The sequence below is a fragment of the Schistocerca cancellata genome, chromosome 8 (genome assembly GCF_023864275.1).
Source record: "Schistocerca cancellata isolate TAMUIC-IGC-003103 chromosome 8, iqSchCanc2.1, whole genome shotgun sequence".
Classification (NCBI taxonomy): Eukaryota; Metazoa; Arthropoda; class Insecta; order Orthoptera; family Acrididae; genus Schistocerca; species Schistocerca cancellata.
The window spans coordinates 137,304,066-137,325,830 of NC_064633.1; the positions used below are offsets into that span (position 1 = coordinate 137,304,066).

The 21,765-nt window shown below is 45.2% G+C and overlaps 1 protein-coding gene across 1 annotated transcript in view; it reads left to right on the top strand.

The window, feature by feature from the left end:
• The window catches only part of LOC126094752 (polyamine-transporting ATPase 13A3-like), a 397,184-nt gene that overhangs the window by 344,131 nt on the left and 31,288 nt on the right, over positions 1-21,765 (top strand). The window contains exons 11-12 of the mRNA XM_049909302.1: positions 3,813-4,013; positions 19,191-19,382. Of these exons, the coding sequence (XP_049765259.1) occupies positions 3,813-4,013; positions 19,191-19,382 (393 nt within the window). The remainder of the gene's footprint in view (positions 1-3,812; positions 4,014-19,190; positions 19,383-21,765) is intronic.

A 21,765-nucleotide genomic window follows, 5' to 3' on the forward strand; every position in this document is an offset into this window, starting at 1 on the left:
ATACAAGAGTCTAACTACTGTAGGCTCTAATTACTAATAGGCATGTGCTTAGCAAAGGAAAGATTTTGTTGCAGAGCAAACAATGTATTTACCGTAGTAATGTGACAACCAGTTAAAAAATTATATAATCGTCCATAACACTGAGTTCCAAAAATTATATAATCATCGACAAGTTACATTTCCATGACGGACACACGTCCAGATCGTCCGCTCGCGCTAACGCTTCAAACCTCTAACCTCCATCAATGCTAACTACTGACATCCAACTTCCATCACTGCTGGCTGTTCACCTCCTAGTGCTAGTGCGACCAGCCATAGATTCTTCTACAGAGTGCACACAGTACTGTTAGAGTTATTAATGCAGAGCGCTACATAGCGTTGCCAACATACAAACACATAAACAGCCTACTTACAATATAAAGCTGGCAAAATAAAACAGGTGCAGTTATTAAAGAGCTGTAGACAAGCAACCAAGATATTATTGTTCTCCCAAAAACAAAGAACAAGACACATAGAATGGAAGCCTGACGCAAATCTTTACTGTGTATACCAATAACTCAGAGGCAGTCTTGGAATAACGATCCCCATGAAAAACGAACTCTGGAGAATGATCACAGACTGAAAAACAACTGATCGAAATTTATTAAAAATTATATTAATATCATGGACACAAATGTATCATTTTTGAAGTGTAAAGAATCGTAACGGATGAAACAGTGTATAAATTAAATTAATTTGTTAATAAATTATGTGGAATGAAAGAGGATATTGGAAGAACTAGAGACACTATCACTGCAGGAGATTTTAACTGTAGAATAAATTTAAAACTGGATACAAAATTATAAAGCCAGTATTATGAATTAATAATGACAGTGATAATAGCCTCTACGATATTCATTGGAAATCCCGAATCACTTTCAGAGACATGACGAATTACATAAATACACATGACATTAAATTCAGTACATCAAATATCAATAAAAAGTTATCGCTGACCACCAAACAAAGGTAAAAATAGGTTAACAGGGATATCTTCAGTAATCAGTATCTAGTAAATTGCAAATAATTTCCTTCCAGAGCAACAGAGCCTCACAGAGACAAGTGCTATGATACCGAAATCTCCACAAATAAGTCACTGTCCTTTAATATTATTTAAATAACCCTGAGAATGAAAGTACTATTATTCTTTCAGAAGACACCATATGAAATATTAGCGGAAACAAAATTTTATGGTAAAGAAAATCATTATGATTATACTAAAATTATATGAATCAGTAACAGAACTATTATAGGAAAAAATGAAATACATGCAAACCACTCATATAGTACTGAGTACAGGAAACTGGATAGGAGGTAAAATTTTAAAAATATAAATATTTAGAATAGCTAAATGCCATAAATGTTATAAATAATTAGCCAAAATTAGGAAAATAGCTGAATATATCCAACACTAATCACGCTCTGCCTGCTGCCTGCCTTGTCAAGCTGGTGGAAGTAAGTCACTTAGAAGCAAGACATTCTGTTCGCGAACTAATCTTGCTGAGAACTGTCCATGAGATTGATCGCTCTCACTCACTGACATACCCTACTTGCCACTGGCATTCTAGGATCCACGTGGAGTTCAGGATCATTTAGTAATCGCGAAAGCGTTACGGAGATGGTAGATAAACTACAGTGGAAGACTCTGCAGCAGAGATGCTCAGTAGCTCGGTACGGGCTTTTGTCAAAGTTTCGAGAACATACCATCACCGAAGAGTCAAGCAGTATATTGCTCCCTCCTACGTATATCTCGCGAAGAGACCATGAGGATAAAATCAGAGAGATTAGAGCCCACACAGAGGCATACCGACAATCCTTCTTTCCACGAACAATACGAGACTGGAATAGAAGGGAGAACCGATAGAGGTACTCAAGGTACCCTCCGCCACACACCGTCAGGTGGCTTGCGGAGTATGGATGTAGATGTAGATGTAGAGTTATCATCGGTATTTCGAGAGGTAACTCCTCAGCCCTGCTTATTCAACCATGCTCCTCTAAGTGACATTGAATTTAGGGTTGTTTGGGAATCATTTGGATCCTGTATTATACGTTATTGCTTTATTGCTAAAATGACCATTATTTGTATGCTTCCTGGACATTCAGTGACGTCTAGGTGATTTTCTTTTTCACTATGTCCTGCTGTATCGGAAGGATTCAGGTCCCACTACCGCCATGAGACGATTCCTGGGTTCATCGTACTGCGTGCAGGTATAGAGTACAAGACTGGAGTCCTCTTCCTAACCACATGCCTTCTTTTTCAGTTCTTGATCTGTCAACAGGCATGTAAGGGATTAAGACATACGAGGGTTGTTTTTTTAAGTAAGGGCCGTTCGCGCGTACAGTCCCGTAGTTCGCGTGGACCCCGTAACAAGCCACCGCGCCACTTGCCGGCATCCTTCCCGTTCACACTGATGCAAGTTGCAGCTCTGTAGCTGACGTGTACGCATCGCTGTGCTACTTTGATAATGTTTGCGATTATTGAATCGCCCGCTGCGTGTGAAATACGGTCAGTGATACGTTTTTTGACCGCGAGAAGCCTATCAGCTGCAGAAATACATCGTCAGTTAACAGAAGTTTATGGCTTGAATGCAATGAGTGAAGGTAAAGTGCGTCAATGGGTTAGAGAGTTTTAAATGGCCGTCAAAACGTCCATGACGAAGAACGCTCAGGCCGGCCTTCTGTGATCACTGATGATTTGGTGGCTGCAGTCGAAACAAAGATTCGTGAGGACAGAAGATTCACAAATTCCACTCTTTCTTTGGAATTTCCACAAGTTTCAAGATCGGCTTTGTACAAAATTGTGTCTGAAAACCTAAACTTTAAGAAACTGTATTCTCGGTGGGTACCCAGACTCCTCATAGACGACCACAAAGGGAAGAGATTTGCCACTTCATTGGACTTTTTGATTCGTTACGAGGAAGAAGGGGATGACATGTTGAGTCAAATTGTCACTGGAGATGAAACATGGGTATCCCATGTCACTCCCGAAAGCAAGCGACAGTCAATGGAATGGCGACACACAACCTCACCCGTCAAGGTCAAAGCCAAACAGACGCTGTCAAAGCGCAAGATTATGGCAACTGTGTTCTGGGACCGGCGCGGTGTTTTGCTAGTGGACTTTATGCCATGAGGAACGACAATCAACTCAGATGCCTACAGTGCAACTCTAAAGAAGCTCCGCAGAGCAATTCAAAACAAAAGGCGCGGCATGCTGACAAAAAGAGTTTTGCTCCTGCACGATAATGCTAGGCCTCACACCTCTCAAAAGACTCGGGATTTGATTGATTCTTTTGACTGGGAAGTTTTGGACCATGCACCATACAGCCCCGACCTTGATCCTAGCGATTTTCACCTTTTCCGGTACCTGAAACACCATCTTGGCGGGCAGCGCTTCAATGACGACGATGAAGTGAAAGCGGCCGTGAACTCTTGGCTGTCGGAGCAGGCGGCCGAATTCTTTGAAGAGGCAATTAAAAACTTAGTGCTTAAATAAACAAGGCAACGATGTAGAAAAATAAGTAAAAGTGTGTAGAATCAGAAGATAAAAGTTTTTTACAAAAGTATTCGTATCTTTTTTTTAAATAAAAACGGCCCTTACTTAAAAAACAACCCACGTTATTGTTTCCCCCTCACCAAATCATCCGATATTGTGCCGCGCCTGGTACCCAACTAAAAGTTTCCCTACCATTCTGTGACCGGTTCCATCTTCCCTGACAGTTTTGTGTAAATGTCCCTTATCAAAGTGTGACTCAATGTGGTTGTTTTTGGCGCAGTCGATGCGGTTCATTCGGGCGTCGGACATCGCCATCAAGGCGCTGGACCTGTTCACGATCGTGATCCCGCCGGCGCTGCCCGCCACCATGACCGTGGGCAAGCTGTACGGCCAGAAGCGGCTCGAGAAGGCGCGCATCTTCTGCATCAACTCCAGAGTCATCAACGTCTCCGGCTCCATCGACTGCATCTGTTTCGACAAGGTGAGTAGCCAATCACGTGGAAAAACATCAACGTTATTGCGAGAGCTAAAGCGATACATGTACTTCATAATTGAACACATGTATAGGGTAGGTGTTGTGGGTTGGCAGGAGAGCCAACACCGGGTACTAGAGGAAGCCGAAAGACACGCGTTTTAGCTCACGCAGGCTGGCGTGAGGTCTGGAACAGGAAAAGGAAATTAGACTTTAGAAAAACGGACGAACTTTAATCCATTAATGATGAGCGTCGCTCTTGACGGTACATGATTACAGTATCAATAGTAACTGGTACTGGCGCCTTGTTAGGTCGTAGCAATTGACGTTGCTGAAGGCTATGTTAACTATCGTCTCGGCAAATGAGAGCGTATTTTGTCAGTGAACCATCGCTAGCAAAGTCGGTTGTAGAACTGGGGCGAGTGCTAGGAAGTCTCTCTAGGCCTGCCGTGTGGTGGCGCTCGGTCTGCAGTCACTGATAGTGGCGACACGCGGGTCCAACGTATACTAAAGGACCGCGGCCGATTTAAAGGCTACCACCTAGCAAGTGTGGTGTCTGGCGGTGACACCACAGTAGGCAAAATAACCTCGCCGGCCGCTTTGGCCAAACGGTTCTAGGTGCTTCAGTCTGGAACCGCGCGACCGCTACGGCCGCAGGTTCGAATCCTGCCTCGGGCATGGATGTGTGTGATGTCCTTAGGTTAGTTAGGTTTAAGTAGTTCTAAGATCTAGGGGATTGATGACCTCAGATCTTAAGTCCCATTGTGCTCACAGCCATTTGAACCATTTTGAGGCAAAATAAAACCGTTCTGGTAAATATTTCTTTCACCGTAAGTTAGGCAACCCATCTCATATCATTCTTCCCGAGTGCAAATGATCTAAGCTTGTAACCTCCCCACAAAATAATTTAATAATAATAAATAATATGAATATGATTCTAATTTCCCACAAAAAATTTACCGTAACCTCCCAACAAAATTCGTTCCCATTTAACCTCCGCACATTTAGTGTAACCTCCCCACAAAATATTTCACCGCAACCTCTCAACAGTAATTATTAACATAAATAATATTCACGTTAACCTCAAAACAGAAAAATTCCTAAATCTCTCAACAGTAAAAAATTATAATTATGTCGTTCACATTCAGTGTAACGTCCCAAGAAAAAAAAAAAATTCAGTAACCTGGTAATAATACAATGTAACTAACCTCTCAATTAAATTGTCACTCACTTATGACTTTTCACTTATGACTTTTCAATAATTGTCTGTGAATTTAACCTGGTAAATTTTGGACGTCAGCAGTGCTGCGTCATGCCCCTGAAAGATCATTCTGAATAAAAAAGAAAAAAATTGTTACCTCAATGAAGTCGCCGGATAACGCACGCATGTCTGCTCTTAAAATAATGTTTTCTGTCACAGCCCTGTGCAATGCTGGCCGATAGATCTGTCATTTACGAAAGGAAGCAATTGATTTTTCTTTTGCAACAATCGGGATGATCATGGATCGGAGAAATTAGTAAATTCTTTAAATTGAAATTAATGGTTCTTAAAAGTTACTTTTTATGAGAAAGATTATTATTACGAGAATTTTAAAACATTTACATGGGATATGAGATGACATTACTACGTATGCGCGAGGCTGCTTTTTACCTTTTACAATAATCAGGCTCCGGCATCGCTGCACCGCGACCGGTCACCCAACACGATACACCAGACCAGAGCAGACTGCAGACTAGCGCAGACTAGCAACAACTTACTGCTACAGCTACACACTTCGTACTGCAGTCAACACTGCTCTCTGGTCAGCGATTCTCTTATACCTTGCATATCGCAGGCAGCGCATGAGCAATACATCGAAATTACATCTGCTCGGACCTCTTAAAAGCTGAGTTGCGTATTTTAAGGTCCATGAAACATTTTCTGGGACAGATTCATTTACCCAGCCCTTTATATAGGGCAAAACAGAATTCCGTCGACAAATTTTCAAAGGTTTCAGTGAAGGCGAAAACAAGAAAAAATTGACCAGAAAACATGGGATCAAAAATACAGGAGTCATTCGATAAGTAATGCAACATATTGTTTTCCTGAAAGCGGGTTGAGGTTTTCTTCAGTATTCCAACAAACATTATTATTCCTCATTCTTTTGGCTACAAAACCCTGTTTTCAATATAACTTCCGTTCCATGTGACGACCTTACACCACCTTTCTGAGAGGGCCTGTATGCCCGTATGACACCAGTCTACAGATCGACGCCAGAGCCAACATCGTGCTGCATCAGTAACATCCCCGTCATCAACGTGCTGCTCCCCGTGGAGTGCACCCTTCGTTGGGTCAAACAGAGGGATGTCGGAAGGTGCGAGAACCGGGCTGTACGGTGGATGAGGAGGAACAGTCCAGAGAAGTTTTGTGAGCTGCTCTCTGGTGCGCAAACTAGTGTGAGGCCTTGCGTTGTCATGGTGACGAAAAACTTCTTTTGCGTTTTTTGCGACGACGAACACGCTGAAGCCGTTTCTTCAAGTCCCTGAGGATAGCACAGTATACTTCAGAGTTGAGCGCTGCATCATGAGGTAGGACATCAAACAGAACAGCCCCTTCAGAGTTCCAGAGGGCCGTCGCCTTGATTTCACCACCTGGGAGTGCGGCTTTGGAGTTTTTCTTCGGGAAAGAGGTGATGTGGCGTTACTCCATGGATTGCCGTTTTATTTCCGCATCGAAGTGATGAACGCGCGTTTTACAGCCTGTGACGATGTTCGAATGAAAATTGTCACGACCAGCCTCGTAATGCGCAATCAGTTCCGTCGTAGCTCTTCATGGCCTTCTTTTAGGCTCCGACCAAAGTAGCGGGCACACACCGTTGAGTATCCCAACTACTCTACGAGTCTGTCAGCGCACTACCAACAGAGACGTCCAGTTGTGCAAGCACGTGTTTGATTGTGATCCGTCGATCACAAATGAGGGTGTCCGCACGTTCCAACATTGCAGGAATCACAACTGTGTTTAGCCGGCCAGCACGTAGGAGATCGCCCAATGACAGCCGTGCTTTTATCCACTGCCAGAACTGCAAGTGGCCGGCGCGGAGTGGCCGCGCGGTTAGAGGCGCCATGTCACGGATTGCCCGCCCCCTCCCGCCAGAGGTTCGAGTCCTCTCTCAGGCACGGATGCGTGTGTTAGAAAATGGCTCTGAGCACTATGGGACTTAACATCTGAGGTCCTCAGTCCCCTAGACTTAGAACTAATTAAACCTAACTAACCTAAGGACATCACACATATCCATGTCCGAGGCAGGATTCGAACCTGCGACCGTAGCAGCAGCGCGGTTCCGGACTGAAGCGCCTAGAACCGCTCGGCCACATCGTCCGGCGGTGTGTGTGTTGCTCTTAGCATAAGTTACTTTAAGTTAGTTTGAGTAATGTGTAAGACTAGGGACCGATGACCTCAGCAGTTTGGTCCCTTAGGATTTCATACACATTTTAACATTTTTTGAACTGCAAGTGCCTATGATGCTCTGCTTTACCGCCAAAAGAAACTCAATAACTCTCTTCTTGGAACACAACTCCGTTACAGATGCCATTTTGAAGACTACGTATATCGCTGCCACCTACCGGACCTTCATGAAACAAGACGCACTCAAGCAGGAATATTCGACAATATCCCACAACAAATACCGCTTTTCTTCAACCGAAATTGGTCGAGAAAAAAAATTTGTTGCGTTACTTATTGAAATCCCATCACACATAGCTTACCAGCAATGAGGATTTGTTCGTCATCGCTCCTCCGAAAGAAATCTGTTGTTGCAAGCTCTTTACTTTCCATTTTATAAGAGGTGGTAACATGGCTAAAACCAGAAAAAAGTCTAGTATTATGGGCTCTAATGTGCATACCTTAGGAGCTACGAGCACATGTTGATCTTTGGTACAGTGAAATACATCCCTTCAACTGATCAAGTGACCCTATCTCTTATGATATGCATTTCAGATCCCATATTTACTGGACTTTTTTTTCTTTTGGTCCACACTACCGCATTCAGAAATGTGGAAACCAAACTGTTTGCAGTAGAAGAGATGTATTTCACAATATCGAAGATGAACAAGTGCTAGACACTTGTTTGTTCTGTTTGTTTGATACTACCACCTCTGAAAGTAATGTGAAAGTTTGTCGGTGGAGCTCTGGTTCACCCTTTATACAGGGTGTATTATAATTAATTGCAAAAAGGGCGTAGTGGAAAATACATTATTGCGAATGTGTGTTTACAATCTGGCACTGACTGCAGTATGAAATACTGTCCTAGTTAGGAACAACTGCTCATGTGTTATTTCAAAAGCCTTATAAATCGTAGAACGTACTTTGTCGCCTACCGTTGCCAATCTTGAGAGTAGTGGTCGCTTTCAAATCTTAATGTTCGCCGAAGAACGTCAGAGTCTGAGCTCGCGTTCTGGAGGACGTCTCAGACCCAGTCGCCCGCACTAATGCACCCCAACAGACTTCAACCGATCAGTCGAGGTAACGCTGTGATAGGACAGTTAACTCATATTCGCGTGGTTAGTTGGTCAGACCACCCACCATCAGGCCATCAAGATTTTCCGTGATTTCCCTAAATCCGCTTAAGGCGAATATCGAGATGATTCCTTCGAAAGGCCATGACCGATTACTTTCCCCATCCTTGCTGCAAACCAAGTTTATGCCCCATCTCTAATGACTTCGAAGTCTACAGGACGATGAAATCTAATTTTTTTTCTTTCTTAGAAATGTTGGATGGATTCTGCGGAAGTGAAGTGCGTCTACACAGAGGTGATAAAAGTCATGGGGTAGCGATATGCACATAAACAGATGGTGGTAGTGTCACGAACACAAGGTAAGAAAGGGCAGGAGTACATTAATGGAACTGTCGTTTGTACTCATCTGATTCGTGTGAAAATGTTTCCGGCTTAACTATGGACGCACAACGGTAATAACAGACTTCGAACGCGGTGTGGTAGTTGGACCTAGAAGCATTGGACATTCCTTTTCTGAAATCGTTAGAGAATTCAATATTCCGAGATCCACAGTGTCAAGAATGTGCCGAGGATACCAAATTTCAGATATCACCTCTCACCATGGAGAACGCAGCGGCCGCCGGCCTTCACTTAACGACCGAGAGCAGCGGCGTTTGCGTAGAGTTGTCAGTGCTAACAGACAAGCAACAACGCGTGAAATGGCCTCAGAAATCAATGTAGGACGTACGACGAACGTATCTGTTAGGACAGGCGGTGAAATCTGGCATTAATGGGCTATGGCAACAGACGAGTGACGCGAGTGCCTTTGCTAACAGCACGACATCGCCTCTCCTGGGCTCGTGATCATATCGATTGGCCGTAGACGACTGGGAAACCGTGGCCTCATTGGATGACTCCCGATTTCAGTTGGTAAGGGCTGACAGTAGGGTTCGAGTGTGGCGCGGACTCCAGGGAGCTATAGACCCAACTCGTCAACAAATTGATAGTGTCTCCGTAATGATATGGGCTGTGTTTACATGGAATGGCGTGGGGTCTCTGGTCCAAGTGAACCGATCATTAACAGGAAATGGTTATGTTGGGCTACTTGGAGACCATTTCCAGCCATTCATGCTCGCAAACAATGATGAACTTTTTATGGATGGGAATGCACCATGTCACGGGCCCACAGTTTTCGAGATTGACTTGAAGAACATTCTGGACAACTAGAGCGAGTGATTTGGCCACCTATATCACCCGACTTGGATCCCAAGGAACATTTATGTGACATAATCGTGGGGTCAGTAGGTGCACAAAATCGTGCACCGGCAATACTTCCGCGATTATGGACTGTTGTAGAGGCAGCATGACTCACTATTTCTGCAGGGGATTTTCGACGATTTGTTGTGTCCATGCCATGTCGAGTAGCCGCATTATGCCGGGCAAAGGACGTCCGAAGCGATATTAGGAGGTATCAAATGGTTCAAATGGCTCTGAGCACTATGGGACTCAACTTCTGAGGTCATTAGTCCCCTAGAACTTAGAACTAGTTAAACCTAACTAACCTAAGGACATCACAAACATCCATGCCCGAGGCAGGATTCGAACCTGCGACCGTAGCAGTCTTGTGGTTCCAGACTGCAGCGCCTTTAACCGCACGGCCACTTCGGCCGGCTATTAGGAGGTATCCCACGAATTTTGTCACCTCAGTGTAATATAAGAAACAGCATACTAGACGCTGATGCGATCAATTCTAGAGTATTGTTCCGGTGTTTGGAGTCGTTATCAAGTAGGCGTGACAACAGATGTCGAACGAATTGAGAAATGTGCTGCTATGATCGATATTGTCCGTAGCACCTTTGCCTATAAATAGATACACTACTGGCTATTAAAATTGCTACACCAAGAAGAAAAGCAGATGATAAACGGGTATTCATTGGACACATATATTATACTACAACTGACTTGTGATTACATTTTCACGCAGTTTGGGTGCATACATCCTGAGAAATCAGTACCCAGAACAACCACCTCTGGCCGTAATAACGGCCTTGGTACGCCTGGGCATTGAGTCAAACAGAGCTTGGATGGCGTGTACAGGTACAGCTGCCCATGCAGCTTCAACACGATACCACAGTTCATCAAGAGACTGGCGTATTGTGACGAGCCAGTTGCTCGGCCACCATTGACCAGACGTTTTCAATTGGTGAGAGATCTGGAGAATGTGCTGGCCAGGGCAGCCGTCGAACATTTTCTGTATCCAGAAAGGCCGTACAGGACCTGCAACATTCAGTCGTGCACTATCCTGCTGAAATGTAGGGTTTCGCAGGGATCGAATGAAGGGTAGAGCCACCGGTCGTAACACATCTGAAATGTAACTTCCACTGTTCAAAGTGCCGTCAATGCGAACAAGAGGTGACAGAGACGTGTAACCAATGGCAACCCATACCATCACGCCGGGTGATATGCCAGTATGGCGATGACGAATACACGCTTCCAATGTGCGTTCACCGCGATGTCGCCAAACACGGATGCGACCATCATGATGCTGTAAACAGAACCTGGATTCATCCGAAAAAATGACGTTTTGCCATTCGTGCACACAGGTTCGTCGTCGAGTACACCATCGCAGGTGCTCCTGTCTGTGATGCAGCGTCAAGGGTAACCGCAGCCATGGTCTCCGAGCTGATAGTCCATGCTGCTGCAAACGACGTCGAACTGTTCGTGCAGAATGGTTGTCTTGCAAACGTCCCTATGTGTTGACTCAGGGATCGAGACGTGGCTGCACGATCCGTTACAGCCATACGGATAAGATGTCTGTCATCTCGACTGCTAGTGACACGAGACCGTTGGGATCCAGCACGGCGTTCCGTATTACCCTCCCGAACCCACCGATTCCATATTCTGCTATCACTCATTGTATCTCGACCAACGCGAGCAGCCATGTCGCAATACCATAAACCGCAATCGCGATAGGCTACAATCCGACCTTTATCAAAGTCGGAAACGTGATGGTACGCATTCCTCCTCCTTACACGAGGCATCACAACGTTTCACCAGGCAACGCCGGTCAACTGCTGTTTGTGTATGAGAAATCTGTTGGAAACTTTCCTCATGTCAGCACGTTGTAGGCGTCGCCACCGGCGCGAATCTTGTGTGAATGCTCTGAAAAGCTAATCATTTGCATATCATAGCATCTTCTTCCTGTCGGTTAAATTTCGCGTCTGTAGCACGTCATCTTCGTGGTGTAGCAATTTTAATGGCCAGTAGTGTATCTGTGGAACTGACGTCAGTGACAGACATGAAAATAAACTAAAAGTTGTGCTGAAAATGTAGTGTAGGGAATTGAAAGAAAATATGCCGCACCTTGTAGAACGAAACTGCTTGGGCCATTTAAGCATTCTCTACGTGTGACATATTTTGAAGATGATGAGAATGTAATGCACGCATGGAAACTATTGCTACCAGCACAGGACGAGAATTTTTTCTGATCAACTCGGAGGTGGGTGCCAAAGAGTTGGGTGGGTTTTGTGATACAAAGCAGAATAATGAACTGTACACGTAGTGTTCCTTAAATTTCTTTCACTTAAGTGAAAAAACCGCAAACGCAGAGCCTAACCCAGTGCGAGCCCTTGAGATGAGCCGGTTCGATATCCACAATTACAAAACAGGCTGAATGTCAACGCTTTGACTAGGCAGGCTGAACTGAACTAACAGACTGGAAGTCAGCATGGGGTTATGTCGAATCCGTGGCGCCACTGACCGTGATGGCCGAATAGGGTGTGTCTCGGAGCCGGGCGGTGATTGGAGGTGCAGTTACGTGGGTTACTGCCAGCTTCTAAACGTGGACTGGCGCGGTGTGGTATCGATAGCGCACGATATCAACGTTTGCAACAGGGAACACGTGCTCTTCCACACTAGCGTGACACAACAGAAAGTGATGGAGATTGTGTAGACAGTGCATGTAAAAGAAATGTTGGCTAATATTGTCGCTAAATTCTAGTTCTTAAGAATTAATACAGGGTGGCGCAAAAATGTGTTACCATTTTGTTTTTGAATATAAACTTTATTGTCAATACAATCTGAAAGAAACATATACTACAATGAAGAACCGTCCATGGAGATTTGTTCTAACTCAGCACATGCTCAATATGTCCACCATTTCGTTTCCTAACTTCCTTCAAACGAACACTGAAGTTAGTGATTACCCTACGGCACATGTCTTCCGTAATTTCACTGCAAGCTTGAAGAATAAGTCTTCTGAGCTCCATTAAATCACGTGGACGTTTCGGCAAAATTTTTTCGTTTAGGTACCCCTAAAGAAAAAGGTCACATGAATTGAGGTCTGTACTATTGGAGGGCCAATTTTGTACGTCATTGAAGAGACCTGGAAACCTGAGTGAAATGATCCGCATGTCGAAATGCTCGTGTAAAAACTCCAACACAGTGTTTGCAGTATGTGGCCTTGCTCCATCTTGCACGAACCACTGCGTGTTGAAGGGCAAGGCAGTAGCAAGAAGATGTGGAATGAAGCTATTGCGAAGCATGCTCAAATAACACTCGCTGTTCACAGTTTCTTCAAAGAAAAAGGGTCCAATAGGTCCGTCACTGGAAATTGCTGCCCACGCTGTAATCCTCGGAGCACAATGTTATCGTTCATGAAGCACTTGTGGGTTTTTAGTGGCCCAAAAGCGTACATTTTGTTTGTTAACCACACCGTCTAAATCAAAATGCGCCTCGTCTGAAAACCAAATGTTGTTGAGAGTTTCTTCCCTATCCTCCGCCCACTGAGCAAACAGTAATCTGTGCTGCTTGTGTTCTCCAGTGAGCGTCTGTGCGGAGGTCATCTTGAATGGGTACATATGGAGGTCACTTTTAAGAATGCGTTGAACGGAGCGTCTGGATATTCCCAGTTGCACTGCTGCCTTTCTACACGATTTCCCGGGACTTCTCTGCACAGCAACTCGTACCGCTTCAATATTCTCCGACGAACAAACAGGCTTAATATAATCCATTATGGAGTCGAGGTAGCAGTGATAACGAAACAGACTTAAGCGGTCGGCACACGGCCCGTGCATCCGAACGTTGAGCGTTGAGCGTGCCGAGTTTCAGACGTCATAGCGTGGAATATCACGTTCGGGAGTCTTTCCGAACGTGCAGAGCAATATCTGGCATGTCAGATATTATGAGCGTGCGTCGGAGCGTTGACCAATGAGATGGCACAACGCCACGTACGTCACGTGCACGCCGTCTCCCTTCAGTACAGAGTTGTGAGGCGCCATATTGGCATTCATTTCAAGCCTATATGTATATATGCCGTTTCTGAGCACGGGCAAATTGAGAATCACTGAAAAACTCGTTGTTAGTTGTGTGATTCGTTCCAATAAAATAATGAGAAACATCGTATTCGTGGCGAAAGAATTATTGTAACTTGCGTATTATGAGAGTAGGCTATTTGGGGGCAGCGACACACTGAAGATCCACCCAAAATGCATTGTTCTTGGTACAATTTGTTTTAATTAAATTTCAATTAGTAACATAATTATCTACGATAAACGTTTTTATCAATACAGTATGATTAAGAACGGGCAGCATGTTGTTTGTTCAGTGTAATGAGTAAAGTCTCTGTCCAGAAATGAGTTTTGTTGGGGAGGTGGTTCGCGTCTTAACAGTTCAAATTTTTTTTCCTGACATTCGCGTTTTTATTAGGTTCTGATACTTTATTATTAGTTTAATATAAGTATATGCTATAATATTTGATGTTATGTAAATATAAGTTTTCCTTTTTTTGAGGGGTGACTTTGCTGGATTGGCTTAATCTATAGGACAGCTTGCGCTACTTCTATAAAGATATTTTGCTCCTTTTTCTTTTACGCTTCGTAATTCACATGTTGTAGAGATTCTGCTACTGGGTAGGAACAGTGATCAAGTAAGACTGGCCTTGGGGTTTTACAAAAAAGTGGGCATGATGAAATAAGAAACTTTATTTATTATTCTTACGCGGAGAAGTATTCCAAATTTGTACCGCACTGTTTGTAATGGAACTTTTATAAGCATTTGTCCTTATTGATTGGACATGGTACTATCCTTTTCGTGGACGATGGAGGAAATGTGCGTTGTAATAAAGCTAGCGTGGGAATTTTACGCGCTCCCGTTGAGTAAACAGCGTGATTTACGAACTAGAAACATCCCTCAACTGCCGCTGGAGTGCGTTGCGATCGCGTATACAACGTTGGGGCCCACGTACCGTATGCACAAGTCGCATCGTTCCTGAGCGTTCAGCAGCACGTTGAACTTGGCACGCTCAACGTTAACGTTCGACAGCACGGTCCGTGTGCCGACGGCTTTAGGCCGAGGTCGCTTCGCTTCCAATACTGTCCCTTCCTGTACAAATTTATCGTACAACCTTGGATGGTCTTGTTGCAAGGGACCCATCGTGTGTTAAACTGTTGTCGAAAACGCCTCTGAGTCACAACAAGGCTTTTCGTTTCATGAAAAAGTAACCCAATTGCCGATCGCTGCTGTGTCGTCAGCTTCCATTGTCAGCCATTGCTGTTTACTAGAGTTGTGGCGATTCGTGAATGAGTCGTTCATTTGAACGACTCTAAATAAAGAATCGTAAGAATCGAATCGTGATACGGACGAATCGTCGTTCAAAAGAATCTTAAGAACGATTGCGTGTTTCCGAGTCGCAACGATTCCAAGTTCCAACGATTCATCGATTCTTAGTACGCTATGCTTCGAAGGCAACTTCCGAATCGTGCCGAGTCGTGCCGAGTAATTACGACCGCCAATGGCAGTCAAGTGGAGGATGCGTGTGAACAGAGGAAGCTCGGAACTAACAAACGAAGTTCGTGGGCCGTAATATTACTCGTGAAAAACAAACTGACACTTGGCGGTTTCGTCTTCTCACGTAAATAGCAGTGACAGCGGCAAGTTCTCAGACAAATTAAAAGCAAAATACCTATGCTTTTTATTTAGAAGATACAAAAGTTAAGCTAAATTTGCCTTGTGGGAGGGCTATCACCTGCGTTATGAATTACAAGGGTGATGTGGACTTGGGAAGACATCTTAGCACAGAAAAACATACACTCCTGGAAATTGAAATAAGAACACCGTGAATTCATTGTCCCAGGAAGGGGAAACTTTATTGACACATTCCTGGGGTCAGATACATCACATGATCACACTGACAGAACCACAGGCACATAGACACAGGCAACAGAGCATGCACAATGTCGGCACTAGTACAGTGTATATCCACCTTTCGCAGCAATGCAGGCTGCTATTCGCCCATGGAGACGATCGTAGAGATGCTGGATGTAGTCCTGTGGAACGGCTTGCCATGCCATTTCCACCTGGCGCCTCAGTTGGACCAGCGTTCGTGCTGGACGTGCAGACCGCGTGAGACGACGCTTCATCCAGTCCCAAACATGCTCAATGGGGGACAGATCCGGAGATCTTGCTGGCCAGGGTAGTTGACTTACACCTTCTAGAGCACGTTGGGTGGCACGGGATACATGCGGACGTGCATTGTCCTGTTGGAACAGCAAGTTCCCTTGCCGGTCTAGGAATGGTAGAACGAACGGTTTGGATGTACCGTGCACTATTCAGTGTCCCCTCGACGATCACCAGTGGTGTACGGCCAGTGTAGGAGATCGCTCCCCACACCATGATGCCGGGTGTTGGCCCTGTGTGCCTCGGTCGTATGCAGTCCTGATTGTGGCGCTCACCTGCACGGCGCCAAACACGCATACGACCATCATTGGCACCAAGGCAGAAGCGACTCTCATCGCTGAAGACGACACGTCTCCATTCGTCCCTCCATTCACGCCTGTCGCGACACCACTGGAGGCGGGCTGCACGATGTTGGGGCGTGAGCGGAAGACGGCCTAACGGTGTGCGGGACTGTAGCCCAGCTTCATGGAGACGGTTGCGAATGGTCCTCGCCGATACCCCAGGAGCAACAGTGTCCCTAATTTGCTGGGAAGTGGCGGTGCGGTCCCCTACGGCACTGCGTAGGATCCTATAGTCTTGGCGTGCATCCGTGCGTCGCTGCGGTCCGGTCTCAGGTCGACGGGCACGTGCACCTTCCGCCGACCACTGGCGACAACATCGATGTACTGTGGAGACCTCACGCCCCACGTGTTGAGCAATTCGGCGGTACGTCCACCCGGCCTCCCGCATGCCCACTATACGCCCTCGCTCAAAGTCCGTCAACTGCACATACGGTTCACGTCCACGCTGTCGCGGCATGCTACCAGTGTTAAAGACTGCGATGGAGCTCCGTATGCCACGGCAAACTGGCTGACACTGACGGCGACGGTGCACAAATGCTGCGCAGCTAGCGCCATTCGACGGCCAACACCGCGGTTCCTGGTGTGTCCGCTGTGCCGTGCGTGTGATCATTGCTTGTACAGCCCTCTCGCAGTGTCCGGAGCAAGTATGGTGGGTCTGACACACCGGTGTCAATGTGTTCTTTTTTCCATTTCCAGGAGTGTAGGATGATATGAGCCAAACCACGTCTGCCTCACTGCTAGATTTTGTTGCTATAAAACAGACGTCTGTAGTTAGATACGTTCAAGCCACACAACCAAACTGACATACCGCGTAATTTTGCACCATCTTTCGCACAAATCGACTCCTCTTTCCTGGCATACTGAAATAAAACAATAGATGCAATCAAATCAAACGTGACCTTTCATCAATTAAGGCATTACACGTATAAATCGAGAACCACACTTGTAATGTCATTTGCATGTTTACTTATAAATAAACTATTTATGGCATATCTTATCATGACACAGTTCGATTCTAACCCCATTGACAATTTCAGACATGTCCTGCCATCTGTGAGTAAGATGTAGACTTTTTGCACTCCGTACGAATCGTGCCATCGCAGACTAGAATGAATCGTGAACGAATCGTAGGAATCGATTCGCAATGTGAGATTTAATCGTAGGAATCGAATTGCGAAAAAGAATCGTGTTGCCCAACTCTACTGTTTACTAGAGATGGGGGATCCGCTCTTGAACTAATTCATAGAGTTGAATCTTTCAAAGGAGTGAACAATCAGTGATTCAGAAAAAAAGAACGGTAGCTCCATACGTTTCCTACGGCAGAGAGAGAGAGAGAGAGAGAGAGAGAGAGAGAGAGAGACGGAGCATATCAGCAGCACCTCTGCTGATCAGAGCACAGTACACGCCACACAACACAGCCAGCGCCGGCCTCTGCCCTGCTTCTACCTTGGCTGCCTGCATTGTGCAGTGCCCCATTGGATTTTGTGTTTCACATATGCCGTGCCGTCTCTGTGCGTCGTCTGCTGTGTGCAGTGTCTGGCACAGCTTAACTTCACATCGCACTCTGTCGGCGATCGTTTCAGTCGCACGTCCTGCCCTCTGGGCAGTTGATGCGAGCAACAGGACAGAGAGTCACCTAGCGGATAACATAGGAACTACTTGCAAAAACCTGCTCGCAAGGGAACGGACGATTTGTCTCGGAGCGGGTGAGTTCACCGCTCCCCCCACCCTCGGAACTCGCCCGCTCAACGCTCACCCCACCGTCTTGACTCTAGCCAGAGCGTTGAACAAAGCGACTCAGGTGTCACTCTGGTCTCTGCAGTCTCAGCTCACGCAGTAATACAGCTCGCGGCTCGACCTGCTCGACTCAGCGCCTCTGCATCGGAGTTCGTCCCCACTGGATATTGTTCTTTGTAGTAATACCGCTATGTATATTACATTATTATGTTATGTATACATCAGTTGTTTTTATTTTATTTTTATTTGTTTAAACTGATTAGATTAGGTTCCTGATGACTCCTCTTACTATAGGATTTTTATTATGGACACTCGAATTTACGCTTTAATTACGAGCGAACCGATAAACGTATCGCAAAATGTGATACACCAATATTTTCCTTGTTTTATTCTGCATAAGGCTATATGCAGCACTTTCGTTTTACAGTCAAATTTATATATTTTTTTCTTATTCTGGTACGGATTTTGCGATTTTAGGCGTCTTCAGAAGGAAACGTTCACTTTAAAAATATATGGCTTGCGATGTATTTGTATGAGGTTAATGAAATTTTAATACATTATACCCATATATATTGTTAATGTAAATCTCAAGTTACAACATTTTCCGATCACCCAAAAAACCACGATAGTGCAAAATAAATCAATAATCAAAAACTTTGTCATATCGTGGAAATTTCAATAAACAATACAAAATTCTTACTCATTATCTGTGTTACTTCAAAATAGGATCAAATAAGATCAAAATACAGGTATAGTACTGGAATAAACCAAGTTTAAAGGTCAATGTGCCTTCCATTTATTTTCTATTGTAAATGAGTGGTGAGTCATGAAAAAGAGCTAATTCATTTCAGGGAGTGAACAGTTCTGATCCAATCTCTGAAAAAGAACAGTTTTGCCCATCTCTACTGTTTACTAGTCTCCTAGCGGCAGTTTCGTGAATTACACGTCATTTCGTAACTCAATTTGTTTTTCCAAGCTCTGCTGGTACTGCTGTAGAGATCCCAGCGGGATATCTAATATGCGTCGTAAATTGTGAAAGAAACAATTGGTAACACATTTCGTGCGCTACCCTGTGTATTCTGAGAAAAAAATTATACGTCCATATTTACTAGACGACCCTTATACGTAACAGTGACAGCACATAGTGGTGTGTATGCGTTCAGTGTGTGTCGTGTTGCAGACGGGCACGCTGACGGAGGACGGCCTCGACATGTGGGGCGTCGTGGAGGTGGAGCCCAAGGGGCAGTACCTGCAGCCCCCAGCCAGGGACCCACAGGAACTGCACGACGGACCCCTGAGGAGGGGGATGGCCTGCTGCCACTCGCTCAGCCTCATCGACGGCGAGTACGCCGGGGACCCGCTCGACGTCCGGGTCAGTACACACTGTTATCCCACCTGCTGCTTTCTAAACCACCATTTCACGTTTATGTGAATCTCTTCCACCCCTAGACATACAAATAAATGAAATCTCATCCATCCTTAGGCTAACCACAGAACAGAACTACAAGGGTCACTCCAAGATGTCCGCGGCTCGTGGTCTTGCGGTAGCGTTCTCGCTTCCCGCGCACGAGGGCCAGGGTTCGATTCCCGGCGGGGTCTGGGATTTTCTCTGCCTCGAGATGACTAGGTGTTGTGTGTCTTTCATCATCATTTCATCCTCATTCACTCGCAAGACGCCGTAGTGGCGTTAAAGAACTTGTGGAGCGGCGGCCAAACCGCCCCGCGAGGGGTCTCCCGGCCACCAATGCCTTACGCTCATTATTATTCCAAAACAGTGTCTTGAAAGGAGGGTATAAGATGAACATCAACAAAAGCAAAACAAGGATAATGGAATGTAGTCAAATTAAGTCAGGGAATTAGATTAGGAAATGAGACACGTAAAGGAGTTGTGCTATTTGGGGAGCAAAATAACTGATGATGGTCGAAGTAGAGAGGATATAAAATATAGACTGGCAATGGCAAGGAAAGCGTTTCTGAATAAGAGAAATTTGTTAACATCGAGTATTGATTTAAGCGTCAGGAAGTCGTTTCTGAAAGTATTTGTTTGGAGTGTAGCCATGTATGGAAGTGAAACATGGACGACAAATAGTTTAGACAAGAAGAGAATAGAAGCTTTGGAAAGGTGGTGCTACAGAAGAATACTGAAGGTCAGATGGGTAGATCACGTACCTAATGAGGAGGTATTGAATAGAATTGGGGAGAAGAGGAGTTTGTGGCACAACTTGACTAGAAGAAGGGATCGGTTGGTAGTACATGATCTGAGGCATCAAGGGATCACCAATTTAGTACTGGAGGGCAGCGTGGAGGGTAAAAATCGTAGAGGGAGACCAAGAGATGAATACACTAAGCAGATTCTGAAGGATGTAGGCTACAGTAGGTACTGGGAGATGAAGAAGCTTGCACATGATAGAGTAGCATGGAGAGCTGCATCAAACCAGTGTCAGGACTGAAGACCACAACATCAACAACATTTTTTTTTAATCCGTCTTTTATTCTACATGTTTGAAAGTTTTACAGTGTGTAGATACATCCTTTAGGAACAATATCTTCATTTCTCCACATCATTTCCATCTCTCTCAACTGCCTTACGCCATCTTGGAACCAGCGCCTGTATACCCGCACGGTAAAATTCTGGACCAACCTGTTGGAGCCACTGTTTGGCAGCGTGTACAAGGGAGTCATCATCATCTTGTTCCACTAAGAGTGTCTTTCAGTTTCCCATGGAGACATGTCAGTACTGTAAGGCGGGTGTTTCAGTGTTATCCATCCGAGTTTTGTGATCGCTTCCATGGTTTTTTTGACTGACATGTGGCCGTGTATTGTCGTGCAACAGCAAAACATCCCGCTTTTGCCGATGTGGTCGAACACGACTCAGTCGAGCTTGAAGTTTCTTCAGTGTCGTCACATATGCATCAGAATTTATGGTGGTTCCACTTGGCATGATGTCCACAAGCAAGAGTCCTTCGGAATTGAAGAACACCGTAGCAATAACTTTTCCAGCAGAAGGTGTTGTTTTGAATTTTTTTTCTTGTGTGAATTTGCATAATGCCACTCCATTGAGCCGGCCGGTGTGGCCCAACGGTTCTGGGCGCTTCAGTCAGGAACCGCGCGACCGCTACGGTCGCAGATTTGAATCCTGCCTCGGGCATGGATGTGTGTGATGTCCTTAGGTTAGTTAGGTTTAAGTAGTTCTAAGTTCTAGGGAACTGATAACCTCAGATGTTAAGTCCCATAGTGCTCAGAGCCATTTTTGAACCACTCCATTGATTGCCTCTTCGTCTCTGGTGAAAAATGAAGGAACCATGTTTCATCACCTGTCGCAATTCTTCCAAGAAATTCATCTCCACCTTTCTCGTACTGTTCCAAAAGCTCGCTGCATACCGTTTTTCTTGTTTCTTTGTGAGCCACTGTTAACATCCTGGGAACCCACCTGGCACAAACCTTTTTAATGCCAACACTTTCAGTATTCTGCAAACACTTCCTTCCCCTATCCCAACGTAGCGAGACAATTTGTTAACTGTGATGCGTCTGTCAGCAGTCACCAATTCCTTAACTCTCTGCACATGGTCTGGAGTGTGTGCAGTACGAGGCCTGCCGCTCCGAGGACAATCCTCAATATTGCCGTGCCCGCTTTCATCACGTAACCTGCTTGCCCACCGACTAACTGTACTGCAATCGACAGCAGCATGTACATACACCTTTTTCAACCTCTTGTGGATGTTTCCCACTGTCTCGTTTTCACAGCACAGGAATTC